The sequence below is a fragment of the Rhincodon typus genome, chromosome 40 (genome assembly GCF_021869965.1).
Source record: "Rhincodon typus isolate 14 chromosome 40, sRhiTyp1.1, whole genome shotgun sequence".
In the NCBI taxonomy this organism is placed as follows: Eukaryota; Metazoa; Chordata; class Chondrichthyes; order Orectolobiformes; family Rhincodontidae; genus Rhincodon; species Rhincodon typus.
In genome coordinates, this window is record NC_063371.1 from 1 (window position 1) to 16,619 (window position 16,619).

At 42.3% G+C, this 16,619-nt stretch overlaps 1 protein-coding gene across 1 annotated transcript in view; it reads right to left on the reverse strand.

Annotated features, from left to right (window-relative positions):
• Positions 1-1,053: 1,053 nt before the first annotated feature.
• The window catches only part of LOC109936432 (substance-P receptor-like), a 41,537-nt gene continuing 25,971 nt past the window's right edge, over positions 1,054-16,619 (reverse strand). The window contains exons 3-5 of the mRNA XM_020535050.2: positions 7,498-7,648; positions 2,958-3,154; positions 1,054-1,348 (exon numbers count right to left, since the gene is read on the reverse strand). Coding sequence (XP_020390639.2) covers positions 1,054-1,348; positions 2,958-3,154; positions 7,498-7,648 — 643 coding nt within the window. The remainder of the gene's footprint in view (positions 1,349-2,957; positions 3,155-7,497; positions 7,649-16,619) is intronic.

The following is a 16,619-nucleotide window of genomic DNA, read 5'->3' on the forward strand; positions in this document are numbered from 1 at the left end:
CATTCAACAGAGTTTCAAATGTTTCACATCCTACTGACCTCCAATTCCTCCATTTCTCACATCCCTCTTAACATATATCCCACTTATCTCACATTCCCCTTATCTCAGATTCCATTTAATTCCCATTTCCTGGGGTCTCATATTCCCCTGTCTCCACATTATCCCATGTTACTCAATGCATGAGTCTCAATTTCCCTGAGTTTCACATTCCTCATATCTCACATCGTCTGTACCTCTGCCAGTGTCCCCTCAACCACATACCATGTGATCATTGAACTGGTGTGCATTTGTCTGATGAATCATCTTCAGAAGTTCAACATTTGTTACCAAGGGAAAGCAAAAAAGTTAAAGATTTGATGGTTGCTTTGTACCAGTTTGTTGCACCAGAATTTCACATTCTGGTGTTCACTGATCTTGTTGTCCCGTTTACCTACAGCAGTTAACTTAAGTAGCTGTTGGAAGAAGCTCTTTGTGTCTTCTTATAGTGAGTCTCAACCCAATGGACCAGTTTTTGTAATGTCAAAGGATCGGTTTAGAAAGGAGAGATCTCAGATTTGTGTTGTGCTGTATACTGGGTGCTGAGGGAACAGATACATTGTAGTTTGATGGTCAGGGGAGAAGTGGCACATGCCTATTGCTTGAGGGTGGTCATGGGCAATTGATAGTTTTACAATTTTACCACTTTTGGAATGAGTGGGGCTGTGTTAGGAACTGGACAGCTAACACTTTGTAAACAAGCTTCTCAACAGCATTGGATGATTATTTTTACAATGGATTTGTAGAGAGGAGAATATGTGTGGTGTAGGATTGAAGTGATATGACTATAAGACATGGGAACAGAAGTGTGCCATTCGGCCCAATGAGTCTCTGGAGCCCAATTTACTTCTTCCAGTTTGATGTGGGACCCTAGTTACTAACTTTGATGGACTACCAGGCTGAGATGTCTTGTAATCCATTGATCAGATGGTGACCACCTAGTATCTGAACTTTGACTGTCATCTGTTTAGAAACGCTCACTTGGGGCTGTGAGTTTGCACTAATCTAACTGACCACTTAGTAGGGATCTGGCCTGCAGGAGAGAGTGGAGGACTCAGAGCCAGCCTTTGAGATGCTACGTGAAGAGCCATTGGAGTTCAAGTCCAGCGACAAATGTGTTGCCTTGACATTATCATCGACATCATCCTCATTCTGGTTGATGACTGTGGATACGGTGGTCTCCATCCGGCTGACCTTGTACATGCTGCCCTGGGTTTGGAGAAACTTGGTTGATTTCATCTCCAGCCCCTCATAATCGTTGCTTTTCACAAACGGACACCAACGGAAAACACGACGGAATCCAGCTCGGAACCTGGAATGGAAAACAGCAGCAAAATCTCACCAGTAGCTACTCTATAAATAAAATGGCTTGGGATTTCCCTAACTCTGAGGGGTCACACCAGAGGTTCCAGCAACCCTTCCTCAAGGAATGTTCAGCAGCAAAACCTCTGTCAACTTCATCTTAAAACAAATAGGATGAAGAGAGCCAGAATGAACTCCATACACTGTTTCCCTGGATTAGAGGGTATCAGGTTATGAATGAAAGTCATTCAACTAAGAGAGAAGGTGGCAACTCCAGGGGAATGCAAATGCAAATACCATGATGACGTTTAAAAACAAAATCAATTCTATTGGGCTTTCCCCCACATCCCCACCATTACAAGCAGTGTTCTAAAGGAGGTTGGACTTTGAGGTGGGGGTAGAAAAGGTGGGAGGAAGGATCACCGGACCCGAAACGTTAACTCTGTTTTCTCCTCCACAGATGCTGCCAGACCTGCTAAGCTTTTCCAGCAACTTTGTTTTTGTTCCTGATTTACAGCACCCGCAGTTCTTTTGGTTTTTATTTGAGGTGGGGATATTGGGCCTGTAATGATGTTGCCACCTAAGGTAAATGAAATGGTCCCAAGCTGAAATTTGCCGGTTATCCAGAGAAAGCATCTCTGTCCCTGGATAAACTTACCCTGTTGTAGAAGCCTGAGGAACACCCAGTCAGCACTTGTGAAATTCAGAAGCAGAATGGGAATGGCCATGAATCCCACTGTTAGTTTGGTGTGTTCCTGGGAAACTTCACACACCCATCAAATTGTAATTGAGTGAAAATCAAATAAAGTTAAGTTGCAAGAAGCTGTGGTACAGAATCAAAGTTTTATATGCATCTGACAGCTTTAGAATAGCAAAAATGACCCAGGGCACTAAGTATTATCCAACAAAATTGGCATCAAGTCACATCAGGAGGTATTATAGTTGGCCAAAACCATTTTTAACAATGAGGTTTGAAAATAGCATCTCAAAGAAGGAAGGAGAAATGGAGAGGTTTAAATAGGGAATATCACAGGTTAGCATATGCCAGTTGAAGCTACACCCAGCAAGGGAGCAATTATTAAAATTGGGAGCTTGAGGTCCAAATCTATGAAGCACAGATATCTTCAAGGACTGTAGGGCTGGAAGAGATTTCAAAGGCAAGAAAAGCTAAGGTTATAGAAGGATTTGAAAACAAGGATGAGAATTTTAAAATCAATTTCCTGACTTACCAGGAGTCAATGTAGTCAGGCCAGATAGGACTGAGCAGGACCTGAAACAGTTAGAATGCAGGCAGCACAGATTTCTACAGCACCAAGTTGACCAAGGGCATGTTGGAGAGGTGTGCATTCAAATAGTCATATGCGGAGCTATTAAAGACACAAATCATATTTACACCAGCAACTGAGCCAAGGCACAGTTGGAGGTAGGTGGTGGAAATAAACATTACTCAAGTTCACCTGGTGGATGGTTTGAAACCCATTTCACGGTTAAGGTTACAAAGAGTCTCGTTCAGCTGTTCACCAAATTTTCCTGTCACAGACCATGAGGATGTTTAAATGTGCTGATCATGACATTGTTTTGCATGGGGAAGGAATTTCCTATCTGCTGTTAGCACTTACCGCTCATTGAGGCAGCAGTAGATGACCGGGTTATACATTGTAGAGCTCATCGCCAGCCAGATGATGGCCAGGTACACTTGCTGGATGTATCTCTTCTGGTAAATTTCCGGATGGAAGAGGTAGAGCAGGAAGTAGATGTGGTAGGGAAGCCAGCACACAGCGAACGTGGTCACCACTATTATCATCATTTTCACTACCTGTAAGCCAGGGATAAAGAGCAGCCTTTAGAATATGAAATTCTCCACAATAGACTTCCATCCCACAGTGCAGCCAAACTTCATTGCTTCCTTCAGCAATTGCATGCAGACAGTCTCTGGGATTTTCCTCTGCAAGACATGAATGGTGGAGGTAAACATTTTCAGAGATGAAAGGAAATAAAAATACAGGTGAGATCAACAGCTCTCAGATCCAACCCTGACTTTGTTATTAAGCCTGCTGACAAGGCTGGTGCTGTCGTTGTCTGGTGGACTGACATCTATATTGCAGAGGCTGACCGCCAGCCCTCAGATACCTCCTGCTATCTCCCCCTGGATCATGACACCACCACAGGATATTATGCCATTGTAACATTTGATTGAGTGATCAGACTCCCGTCCTCCCCAATGTCTCCAAGCTCATAGTCTCCCAACCTGCATAGCTTGCTTCTGATTGATTGATTTGATTTATAGTCACGTGTACTTAAGTACAGGGCAAAGCTTTGTTTGCGAGCAGTACAGGCAGATAATAGTAATCAAGGACATACAGATGATCGGGTGAAAAATACTCAGACAGAGTAGGGCACGCTGGTTACACCGCATAGGATGCATGCGGGGTAAGATCATGATTAACAAAATCAGCATTCATCAGTCTAATAATGGCAAGGAAGAAGCTATTCTTGAGCCTGTTCGTGTGTGTGTTCAAGCTTCTGTATCTTCTGCCTGATGGAAGAGGTTGTAGGAGAGCATTACTGGAATGGGATAGATCTTTGATGATGTTGTCAGCCTTTCTGCAGTGGCAAGCTGTGTAAATGGAGTCTATGGATGGGTGGGTGGCTTCTGTGATGGTCTGGGCTGTGCACACAACTTTCTCTAGTTTCTTTCGGTCCTTGGCAGAGCAGTTGCCATACCTGGTCATTATGCACCAGGACAGTATACTTTCTATGGTGCATCTGTATAAGTTGGTGAGGGTCCTTATGGACAAGCCAAATTTCCTGAGCAGCCGAGGAAGAAGCGGCATTGTTATGCCTTCTTGACTGTCATATTTACAAGGGAAGCCAATACAGGGTTGTTGGTTATTGTTACTCCTAGGAACTTGATGGTCTTAACCCTCTTAATCTCCACTCCATTGATGTACATGAGGGCGTGTTCTCCTCCTGTCTCTCTGAAGCTCTTTAATTTTGCCGATGTTGAGAGAGAGTTATTCCCTCTTTCACAAAACCTACAAACGGGAATGGCCAGGCAGACCCATTGTTTCTGCCAGCTCCTGCTCCACAGAACTCATCTCTTCCAAACGCAAGTCAAATTTGTTCCCCTTGTCTAGTCCCTGCCCACTTACATCCACGATTCCTCTGATGTTTTATTTCAGTTTCAGAATTTCCAGTTTGCAGGCTCCAGCCACTTCCTCTTTACCAGAGATATGCAATCCTTTTCCATGTCCACCCTCCCCCCATCAGGATGGTCTCAGGGCTCTCTACTTCTTCGTAAAAAGAAACAGCCTGAACCCTCTACATCTACCACCACCATCATCCACCTGGACAAGTTCATCCTCACCCTGAACAACTTCTTTTCTAACTCCACTCACTTGATTCACCTCAGAGGGGCAGCCATATGTACCCACCTTGGGCCCCAGATCTGCCTGTCCCATTGTCAGTTTCATAGAACATTCCTTGTTCCAGTCCCATTCCAGCCCTACCCACAACTCTTTCTCCAGTATATCAATAATATCACACATGCTGCTTCCCACTCTCATCCGGAACTGGAAAAGTTTTTCAATTTCACTTCCAATTTCCACTCAACTCTCACCTTCACCGAGTCCATCTCTAACTCTACCCTTCCCTTCCTCGACATCTATTTCCATTTCTGGGGATAGGCTGGCCACTAATAACCATTACAAACCAACTGACTCCCATAGTTTCAGAGATAGCAGGAACTGCAGTTGCTGAAGAAGGGTCTAGGCCTGAAACATCAGCCTTCCTGCTCCTCTGATGCTGCTTGGCCTGCTGTGTTCATCCAGCTCTACACCTTGTTATCTCTGACTCCCATAGTTACCTTGATTATAAATCCTCACACCCCTGCTTCCTGTAACAACTTTGTTCCATTCTCTCAGTTGCTCTGTCTCTGTCACATCTGTTTTGATGGTGCCAACTTCGACAAGGAAGTCTCCAAAATATCCATCTTCTTTCTCAACCAAGGATTCCCCAGCACTGTATTTGACTGAGCCCTCAGCTAGGTCCTACCCATCTCCTGCACTTCAGCCCTCTCTTCCCTCCCACAACAGCAATAGGCTCCCCCTGTCCTCACCTATCGTCCCACCAGCATCCATATCCAGAGGAATATTAACCACCATTTCTCCCATCTCCGGCGGAATGTCACTACCAGCCACATGTTCCCCTCCCCTCCCTTGTCAGCCTTCCACAAGGACCGTTCCCTTCGGGACACCCTGTACCACTCCTCCTTTACTCCCATCACCCCCCACAGCCCTATAGCACCTTCCCCTGCAACCACATAAGTGTAAAACCTGACTGTTTACTTCCTCTATCCTCAATATCCAAAGGCCCTTTTCAGGTGAAGCAGTGCTTTTCCTGCACTTCATTTAATCTAGTTAACTGTATTTGCTACTCACAATGTGGTCTGTTCTACATTGGGAAACAAAGTGTAGACTGGGTGACCACTTTGCTGAATATCTACATTCTATCCACAAATCAAAATACTCAGTTTTCAGTTGCCTGCCACTTCAACACACCACCCATGTTCCCTGGCCAACATCTCTTCTCAGCTTGCTGCCGTGGTCCAGATAAACTCAACACAAGCTGGAAGAACAGCATCTATTTTCTGCTTGGGAAGTGTATGGCCTTCTGGACACAATATTGAGTTCTACAGGGCTTCAGGTACATTCTCCTATGGCCTTACTCCTACCCTAACATACCAGGCCTTGTTATCACATGGTCTGCTAATACACACAACCCATTGTTAGCCACTAATAGTCACCATTAGCAGCTATTCATTCTCCTATGCTGGTCATTATCTGCTCCTTTGTCAGTCCAGGTATTCTTCTCTCTCATTGTGCTCTATCCTCACCAATCACTTACTCCTTACCCCGACTTCTCATCCTATTTTCTCCATTATACACCAACTCTTTCCTGGCTCGCGTCAGTTCTGAGGAAGGATCAATGAACCCAAAACTCTGATTTCTTTTTTATACAGATGCAGCCACACCTTCTGAACTTTTCCGGCAATTTCTGTTTTTGTTCCTGTTTCACCTGTAGTGATTTCTCTTGTTGTTGTATTTCTTCTCATTTTCCAGTCAACCTGTTCAGAGATGTTCAGAGCATGTGGACTGCAAATGTTCAAGAAGGCAGCTCACTGCCACCTTCTCACGGGCAACCTGGGATAGGTAATAAATGCTGGCCAGCCAGTGATGCCCACGTCCCATGAGTGAATAAGTTAAGCATTACACACTTCTGGATTCAATGTAACTTCTAGCCAAACCTCCTGGTCCACAATTAGGCGCATAACCACTGCACCACAAGGCCCCATATTTACTCTTGTAGTATTCTAGACTTGATTGCTTTCAAGTGTTCCACACTTCTGTTAGTAAGAACCCCAACTTTTAAAGAGACTGGCTTTGATTGATTGTCAAGCTCTCAAGGGTATTTGATTTGCTGGACTTGCTAGCTCCCAAGGCTCTGATTCTCTGAAGAAATGGAGCAGCCCTATTTGTGTGCCTGGAGATGACAACATCAGGGTTGACCCAAGAGTGAGGCATTATTTCAAAGGCCAGTTGCAGACTTCATAGGTCCAAATGGAATGAGATGAAAGAAATAAGAGATAGAAAACAGACTCAACAACAATAGTCAGGACAGAACTGGATAAATACTTCTGGAGAAAACATTCCAGGCCAAAAGGAGACAACAAGGTGAATGAAACAAATTGAACATTTTGCTCAAACAGTTTACAGATGTGTAAAGGGCTGAATGATCATTTCTGCACTACAGGATACAATGAAACAACAAGGCATGAGTGCCTCAGAACTTGTTAAATCACTGATTGAGCAAGGGCCCCCTTCCAAAGACCTTCAAGATTCTACAAATGAGTTTTGTGGTGCATTCAAAGACCAGGGACTATGTGTGGTACGAATGTTTTTAATGGGATTAAATTTAAGCAGGAAATTGTAGCATGGCTTACAGCAAAAAAATAAGCTGCTAGTTGCCTTGGTCTTATTTTCATTTTGATCTTACACACAACGAGCACCACCGCCAGCATTATTTCCAATATGGTAGAAATCCGATAGTAGTAAAGCATCGTGTCATTTTTAAAAGTCAGCAGCCTTGGTACTTACTTACCTTTCTCTTGGCATTCATCTGCTCCCTGTAGCGGTCTGAGGAATCTCCTGGAATCTCACTTGCCCATAGTGTTCTCCCCACAATGGTGTAAGCATAGCCCATCACCATCAGAGGCAGGAAGTAGACAAGGGCTGTTACGCAGACATGATACCTGTCAGAGATATTCAGAGTAGTTAGTGAAGACAAATGTCCAATATTTCAGTTGCATTATAGACTGACAGGAACTGTTGGTAACTAAGTTAACGTAAAAAATAATAAAAAGAGCTGCTTGTTGACTTGAAAGGCGGAAAACAGGTCACAAACAAATTAAAAACTGTGAATGAAGAACTGTGGATGCTGTAAATCAGGAACAAAAACAAAGTTGCTGGAAAAGCTCAGCAGGTCTGGCAGCATCTGTGAAGGAAAAAAACAGAGTTAACGTTTTGGGTCCGGTGACCCTTCCTCAGACCCGAAACATTAACTCTGTTTTTTTCCTTAACAGGTGCTGCCAGACCTGCTGAGTTTTTCCAGCAACTTTGTTTTTGTTCCTCACAAACAAATTAGTTTACTAATATAATTCTTACAACTGAAAATACATAAACCATCACAACATGATTCAAAAACAGAATGAAGAGCAAGAAATCTGGCCTTTTTGTGTTGGATTGTCAGTTCTCACAATTTATCCGATTTTGAATGTTTATGTTTACCTCTCTTATTTAATCTATGCATGTTAAGGTGACAGCCAAGGTGTGCACTGTGAGGTCCTGCAAAAAATAGTAAGATAATAGCCAGATAATCTGATCATTGATGCCACCAAACTCATCCAGAGCACTTCAAGCATTTTCTGTTTTGATTTCAGATTTCCACCATTCATTGTATTTTGATCAGATAACCTTCCTTGTCATGATTTTTTTGTTGAGGGATTGCAATTTGTCAGGCCATTGTGGAGAACTGACTTATTGCTCTGACGATAGCAGGCATGGGATAATTTTTCCTTTTACTGGGGCGGCAGATGGTACCTGTCTTCAATGCTTCACAATAAGGTGGCACATCTAACAGTGCAGTACTCCTTTAGTACTGCACTTGGGTGTAACCTCAGTTTGCACTAAGTCCTGGAGTGTGACTTGAATCCATAATCTTCCGGCTCAAAATGAGCCTGCTCCAAACTACGCAGAACTGATAATTACAAATAAGGTACACCTACAACTATCATATTCACTTGGAGGGGTTCTCCATTATTGGTTGTTGGAAGCCGCTCAGAAGAACATGCCGTATGACTCTATGACTCTGTGACTATGTTTGTCAGATGAATTTTAGCCGTAGCTTTGAAGTGCAGTTGCAAAAACAAACTAGTCTTATGGTATTCAAAGTGGTAGTTTGAATTTAAAATTAACTATACTTAGTCACTTAGCCTGAAGGTGATGACCTAAGTTGCAGAATGACATCGCCCTTCTTTGCTCTGTAGTGTCTGTGCGAGGGTGAGGTACATTCCAAATGAAGGAATATCCTTCCTGTTGCTTTCAAGACATGGTCCTTTATCAGAAACTCAGTAAACCAATGAAACAATGTGCAAGTTATAGAGCTTTATCTTCTGTAAAAATCTCCAGAAACAATTTGCAGTGAAAATGATACTGTAGTCATTTATCAACCATGTCACTGTACCTTTAATGTCTCTTGATTGACTTGTTACCATAGTAACATTGTCCTAATATATGGCAATTAAACACAGCTTATGCAAAACCCGTGAGTTCAGGTTATTTTTAGAAACAATCCATCTCTTTCTTTTTCTCTTGCTTTTCTCTCTTTTTCTTTTTCTTTCTCTCTCTCTCTCTGTCATGCTGTTCACCGACTTTGTTCATGGGATCAGAGTATGCAGAATTCACAAAACCGTAAACACTGAGCACTGTATACTAATGGCATTTAGTGTCCTAAGTGAAACGCATATATTCGTTTTAAAAAGAGTAAGACCTGATTCTGAGTGCTTTTTGTCATTCGTTCTCACCTGCATTCAACCTTATGACAAATCTTTCCTTTTGTCCTCTTCCCTCAATCCTTACTCAAACACACCCCCGCCCCCCCAAAAAAAGCCACCACCACCAGTACCAGCCCAAAACCATTTGCCTCTGTACATTCTTAAAATCTTTTTCTCTAATCTTTCCGGTTGTGATGAAATACTATTGTTTGGACTTAACTTTGTTTCTTTCTCCAGGAAGCTGCCTGACTTGCTGAGTATTTCAAGCATTTTACGTTCTGTCCAAATGGCAGAAAAGGCTCAAGGAGGAAAATAGTCTGTGTTTGTGGGTATGTGTCCACTTATCTTTTTGTTTGGATGTATATATGCGTGCGCATGATCATTGCCCCTTTAAATACCACCCTCTAAATTTCATCTCCTATTTTATGACAAGGTCCAGTTACGGAGTGTTTATACTACTCAACTGGCAATACCATGGCCTGGATTTAAGATCAGAGACATGAATTCAATTCCAAGCATTGTAATTGGAGAATTTAAGTTCAGTTAATTGAATAGATCTGGAGTTAAAATCCACTGAAAAGCACTGAACTTGAGACCAAGAGATTGTTGTGAAAACCTGAAAGGAATTTGACATACTAACTCAGTCTGTTCTATATGAGACTGCAGACATGCCTCTGATTGGAATGTCTATATGTTGGAAATGGGTAAAACTGCAGAAGCATGCTTCTATAGATTGCGCTGATACCCATATGTTGTAGTATTTGGAGAGGAAAACAGTGCAAGGAAAAGGAAAAGACAGCAAGAAAATACTGAGACATTCAGATCCCACAGTCGTGATTTCAAACACTTCTGTTAAGTCTTTGCCGTAAGTACTGTGAATTTGAGCTTCCATCTGATTATTGATCACTTGAGATCAAAGCATACAAATAGAGATGGACTCGTGCCTGCTTGATTTCCATCCTCAGTGATCTCTTGCCAGCAATGAAACTCATTACTTTAGTATGCAATCGACAGAAACATCATGCAAATTCAGGATTTACAAAGGATCATGGCAGATGTCAGAATTCAGCACATTCTCTCTACCTTTTAGCTCTTGGTTGTCAGCATGCAATTGAACTCCACAGACTGTGTGTCATTGGTAGTGGAAACAGGAAACACAGAAAAAAGATGGAGGTACACAATGAAAGAGACAGAGAGAGAAAACGTGGAGGATAAATTTTACATTAGGCCATGGCGTAAAGTGGTGACTATTGAAATATCGACACATTACTGCTGACCCAATATTCCCTTCTATTCACTTCATAAGGAGGACACATTACATTCATTCAAAGTTAGCATAAATCCATGGAGGCAGAAAGATCCATTTGAAAACAGAGAAAATTAGAGGGAAGAAAGAAAGATGAAAGGAAGCAGAAATAGAGAACAAAACAGAGGGCAAAAGAGAAATGGAGAATGATGGAAGGAACTGAATTCTTGGTAAAACAAAAGACCAAACCTCTTTCTTGGTGTTTTGGAGGAGCATTAGCACTTCTCCATCCATTTTCACTAACCTGTCTACATTTCTGAAGCTCCACATTATCCTTTGCACCATTCACAATACTTTCATGTTTCAAATCATCCACAAATTTTTAAGTTGCCAAAGTATCGATAATTATCTGACAAGTTTTTAAGTATGCCAAGGTGAAGATAATTACAACGTTTCTCACTCTGCCCTGTGGAGAACTCCATTATAAGCCTTCCTCCAATGTGGAAAAAAAAAAGTAACCACTGCTATCTCCTGCTTCTCATCCAGTTTTGCATCCATTTGCAATTTTTTAAGGCAGAGATATGTCAATTCTTGAAAAGCAACTGGATAAAAAGTTATAGTTAGATGGGACTATGGAATAATCAAATCACTCATGGTATTATTGAATAGCGGAGCAGGATCGAGGGGCTGAGTGGCCTAATCTTGCTCCAAGTTTGTACGTCCCTTTTGTTCCATGAATTATTTGTTGTTGTCCACCACTTTATAATAAACAATGCTAGACAGTTCACAGTGCTGTTTCTTCACATTACAATACTCACTTGCAGGTTTTACAAATGATTTTATTTTCAGTTGTTGGATTCAGAGAGTGACAGCTCTTTAGAATGGATTTTTAACTTTTGCACTGTTTCTAACCTCGTCAGTTAAATGTTACCAGGCAAGTTTGCCACTTTGGAATTGGCTTTTAAATGAGAATTGTTATGTGTGAAGTTTACCCTGTGAAACAGGTATCAATTGACACTGTGATGCAGGCCTGAAGCTGTCTGGTGAATGTTTCTAGGGTATTGTGTGCGAGGTCAGGTATTCAGACCTACTATTTATAAACTAGAACATCTGTTTCAACTCCTCAACTTCACAAGATGATGCCATCAGTCTCCATATATAACAGATTACCTTTCACAATTGTACCCACCCACACTACTAGATGTCCCCCCATCAAACATACGTTCCCTTCCCTTTTCAACACTGAATTTGATCATTCCCTTTGCAACACTCTAATCCACTCTTCAGTCATCACCATCCTCCCTTCCCTAACTCATGGCACCTTCTCTGTACGTGCAGGAGAAGACAAATCTTATACATTCTCCCCTACCATCTTTGCAAAGTCCACAAGATTCCCTCCAGGTGGAGCAGTGAGTTACTTGTACTTTGTTAGTTCCATTTATTCAAGTCATTGAACACAATGTGATCTCCTCTAGACTGAGGAGATATAGATTAGGTGACTGTTTTGCGGAACAACTTTGCTCAATCTTCAAAAATGACTCTGAGATTTCAGTCATTTTCCATTCCACTGCCACTTTAAAGTTTTGATTTTTATCTCCAACAATATTCTGATTAAACTGAATGGTAATTATCCTTGCTTGAAACTCCTTACAATTTAAAATTCTACGAATTCTGACAAAATGTCACCAACCTGACCATATTAAGTCTGCATCTCTCTCTCTACCCCAGTTGGAGGTTCGTTCAGAAACATCAGTCTGAAAGTGAGAGGGAAGACAGCACATAGAACATAGAACTGTACAGCACAGGAACAGCCCTTCAACCCTCCATGTTGTGCCGAACACGATGCCAATTAAACTAATCCCTTCTACCTCCCCTTGGTCCATGTCCCACCTTTCCTTGCATACCCATGTGCTTATCTAGAAGTCCTTTAAATGCCTCCACCACAACCCTTGGCAGCACATTCCAAAATCCTACCACTCTGAGTAAAAATCTTGCCCCTATTGTCACTTTTGAACTATCACCCCTCACCTTAAATGTATGCCCCCTAGTTTTACACATTTCAGCTCTGGGAAAGAGATTCTGACCAGCAACCCTATCTGTGCATCTTATAATTTTATGGACTTCTATGAAGCCTCCCTACAGCCTCCACCGCTCCTGAGAAAACAACGTGAGTTTTTCTAACCTCTCCTTATAGCTCATACCCTCTAATCCAAGCAGCATTTTGGTAAACCTCTTCTGCACTCTCTCCAAAGCCTCACATCCGTCCTGTAATGTGACAACCAGAACTGAAAGCAGTACTCTAAGTGTGGCCTAAGCAAGTCTTACAACATGACATCCTGATTCTTGTATTCAGTTCCCCAACCAATAAAGGCAAGTATGCCATACGCCTTCTTTACCACCCCGTCTACTTGGGTGGCCACTTTCAGGGAGCTATGGACGTGAACCCCAAGTTCCTTCTGTACATCAATGCTGTTCAGGGTCTTGCCATTAACTGTATACTTTTCCTTAACATTTGATTTCCCAAGGTGCAACACCTCACACTTAGCCAGATTAAACTCTATCAGCCATTTGAAACTTATCTATATCCTGCTGTATCCTATGACCACCTTCTCCACTATCCACAACTCCACTGATCTTTGTATCGTCTGCAACTTACTAAACCGCCCAGCCACATTTTCATCCAAGTCATTTATACATGTCACAAACGGCAAAGATCCCAGTATGGATCCCTGCAGAACACCACTAGTCATGGGCCTCCAGCCTGAAAAACACATTTCTACCACTGTGCTCTGCCTTCTATTGGCAAGCCAATTCTGAATCCACATGGCCATGACACCATGGATTTCATGCATCTTAATCTTCTGGATGAGCCTCCCATGAGGGGCACTTTCGAAAGCCGTACTAAAATTCATGTGGACAACATCCACTGCTCTACCCTCATCGATCACCTTAGCCACCTCCTCAAAAAATTCAGTCAAGTCAGTAAGGTGTGACGTGCCCTGCACAAGCCATGCTGACTGTCCCTAATTAGGCTGTGCTTTTCCAAATGCATGTAAATCCTATCCCTAAAAATTGTAACCAATAGCTTCCCAACCACCAACGTGAGACTCACCAGTCTATATTTTCCCAGATGATCCCTATTTCCCCTCTTAAACAGAAGAACAACATTAGCTACTTGCCAGTCCTCTGGGACCTCTCCCATGGCTAGCAAGGATACAAAGACCTTGGTCAAGGCTCTAGAAATCTCCTGTCTTGCTTCTTTCTTAAAACCTAGTGTAGATACCATTGGACCCTGGGTATTTATCTGCCTTAATGCTCTTCAAGAGACCCAACACTACTTCTTTCTTGATCTGAAAATGCCCCAGCATATTAGCATACTCCACTCAAATCTCACTAATCTCTGCTAAATTTGCTGCAGTTAAAACTTCTAAAGTCCAACTGCCTGTCATTCGAAATTTGAAATTTGAAATTCTCAAAGGCAGTGCCTCCTTAAGATTCTTCAGGAGCCACTCAAGTTAAAGAAACATTTGAGTCTCAAACCTGTTGCAGTGACAATACTCCATAACTGTTGAGCAGATGGACAGGACATAAAGAATTCACTGCAGCATTTATAAATAGAACAGAAATTGTGTGTGCCTGATTGATAGGAGGCACATGGCAATAATTAAACCTTGAGAACTGAACATAGATTCTCACAGGCTTTACACTGAGCAGATGGACAACCAGCAAATTTAAAAAAAAAACAGGGCAAGTGAATGAACATAGATTGACAGTTCAGCTGAGAGTCTCTAGGGTCTGCTGAAGGAGACAGAAACTGATCCCTTCAGACTGAGGTGACAGCAATTGACAGAACTCAGCAGCTTGCCATAGGATTTTGATGGACTGAAGCAAACGGTGTCAAGCACAAGATTGCTGCCAAATTGACACTGTACTGGCTATTGTAACAGACAGAGAGCAGGGGCAACGGGACCTTAGTCAGCATATTGCGCTTTCTGTTCTGAGGTAGACTTGCTTCTCCTCAAACAAGAAGTTTCTGGAAACACACAGCATGACTTAGAGTATCCATGTTTTGAGCACAGACCCTTCATCACAGCTGAGGTTGTGAGGAGAGGTGAACCGATATTTTCTCTTCCTTACAACAGCATGCATTTCCAACAGCATTCTTCACTTTCCGAGAGGGGTCAAGGCTTTTTGGAAGCCTGAGGTAGTGGGATACATTAACATTTCCCATTTAATTCCAACTCTGCTTTCTCCTCTTTTCTTTATACTATAGTAGCTATAAAGAAAACATACTCCTCCTCTGATAGAGGTACAATTCTGCCCACAGTCCCACTCTGAGTAGCCTTTTTATTGCAGATTTTAATATTTGGATAGCAATAAATGGCAGGGTATCGGAGGCTGAGGGGGGACCTTTTCAACATTTATAAAATCATGCGGGGCATGGATAGGATGAATGGCCAGGGTCTTTACACCAGAGGAGGGGAATCCAAAAATAGAGGCCATAGGTTTGAGGTGAGAGGGGACAGAGTTAAAAGGGACCTGAGGGGCATTTCTTTCACACTGAGCATTGTGCATGTATGGAATGAGCTGCCAAATGAGGTGGTGGAGACTGGTACAATAACAACATTTAAAAGGCATCTGGATGAGTACATGAATAGGAAGGGTTTAGAATGATATGGGCCAAATGTTGGCAAATAGGACTAGATCAGTTTAAGGTATCTGGTAAATGAGTTGGACCAAAAGGTCTGTTTCCATGGCTGTACAACTCTATGACTCTACGATTCTATTTCACCTTCACTACATTTTTCTTGGTATATTTTGAATTGCAATCTAAAACCTTCAGCCATGAATGAAATAAGACTGAACCAAGCTCAGCTTTTATGGCCCAGGGGACACTGTTCAAGTGTGAAGCAGGAAGTGAGCATCTGAAATTTATCTAATGCAGGAGGACGGGGTATGTCAGCTCTGCATGACTTATACACTTCCCTGAAGTAGTTAGACCTGGGAACAGTGTCAGTGTTCTTCCTCATACTTCTATGTGAGGTCAGTAATATGAGCACAAAGCCTACTGTGAGATCAAACTGCATGAACAAACTGAAACTTGGCCAGATCCTGATATCTGCTTACTGTTGACCAATGTCAGTTAAGAGCCTTTCAACAGATGCTAGGTTCTCTAATTTAAACTGTTAGGGCAGCTAAAATTCAGGTCCCTGCGATTTCATAGTGGGACGAGTGCCAGCACAGACTGGTTGCAGGCTGTCTCTGCTAAATTGAAAAATACTGTCAAGGTAATTCTGAACAAACCCTCTCCAAACATGTTTAATTCCATTACACAGAAAAAGACAGCATAATCAGCAAAACAAAGCCTCAAGCTAATTAAGAGGAAAGATTATCAGCTTTTTCTCTGGTCCCTACGCTTTCCATTTTTGCAATTACTTTACTTTCCATCTGTTTTGATTTATCTAATTCCTCTTGCCCTTTAAACTCTAAGATTGGTGAACTACACCTTATGGTTTATTTAGTTCAGCAGATTTGGGACTTTCTGGTACTGATTGCACAAGCATGTTGAAAAGAATGTAGCCAGGCTGATGTAAAACAGGACTCTCTGCATGTGATAGGTAGCACACAGCTCAGCAGAGCTAAGGAAAGATCAATGAGGTATTGAGTCAGGGATGCCTGCAATCTCACCCTGAATCAGCTGAATGCCAGGTGGAACCTTTTGGGTTTGGTTGAACATCAGAGACTGAGCTGAGATAGTAGGAACTGCAGATGCTGGAGAATCTGAGATAACAAAGTATAGAGCTGGATGAACACAGCAGGCCAAGCAGCATCAGAGGAGCAGGGAGGCTGATGTTTCGGTCCTAGACCCTTCTTCAGAATTTTCTGAAGAAGGGTCTCGGCCCAAAACGTCAGCCTTCCTGCTCC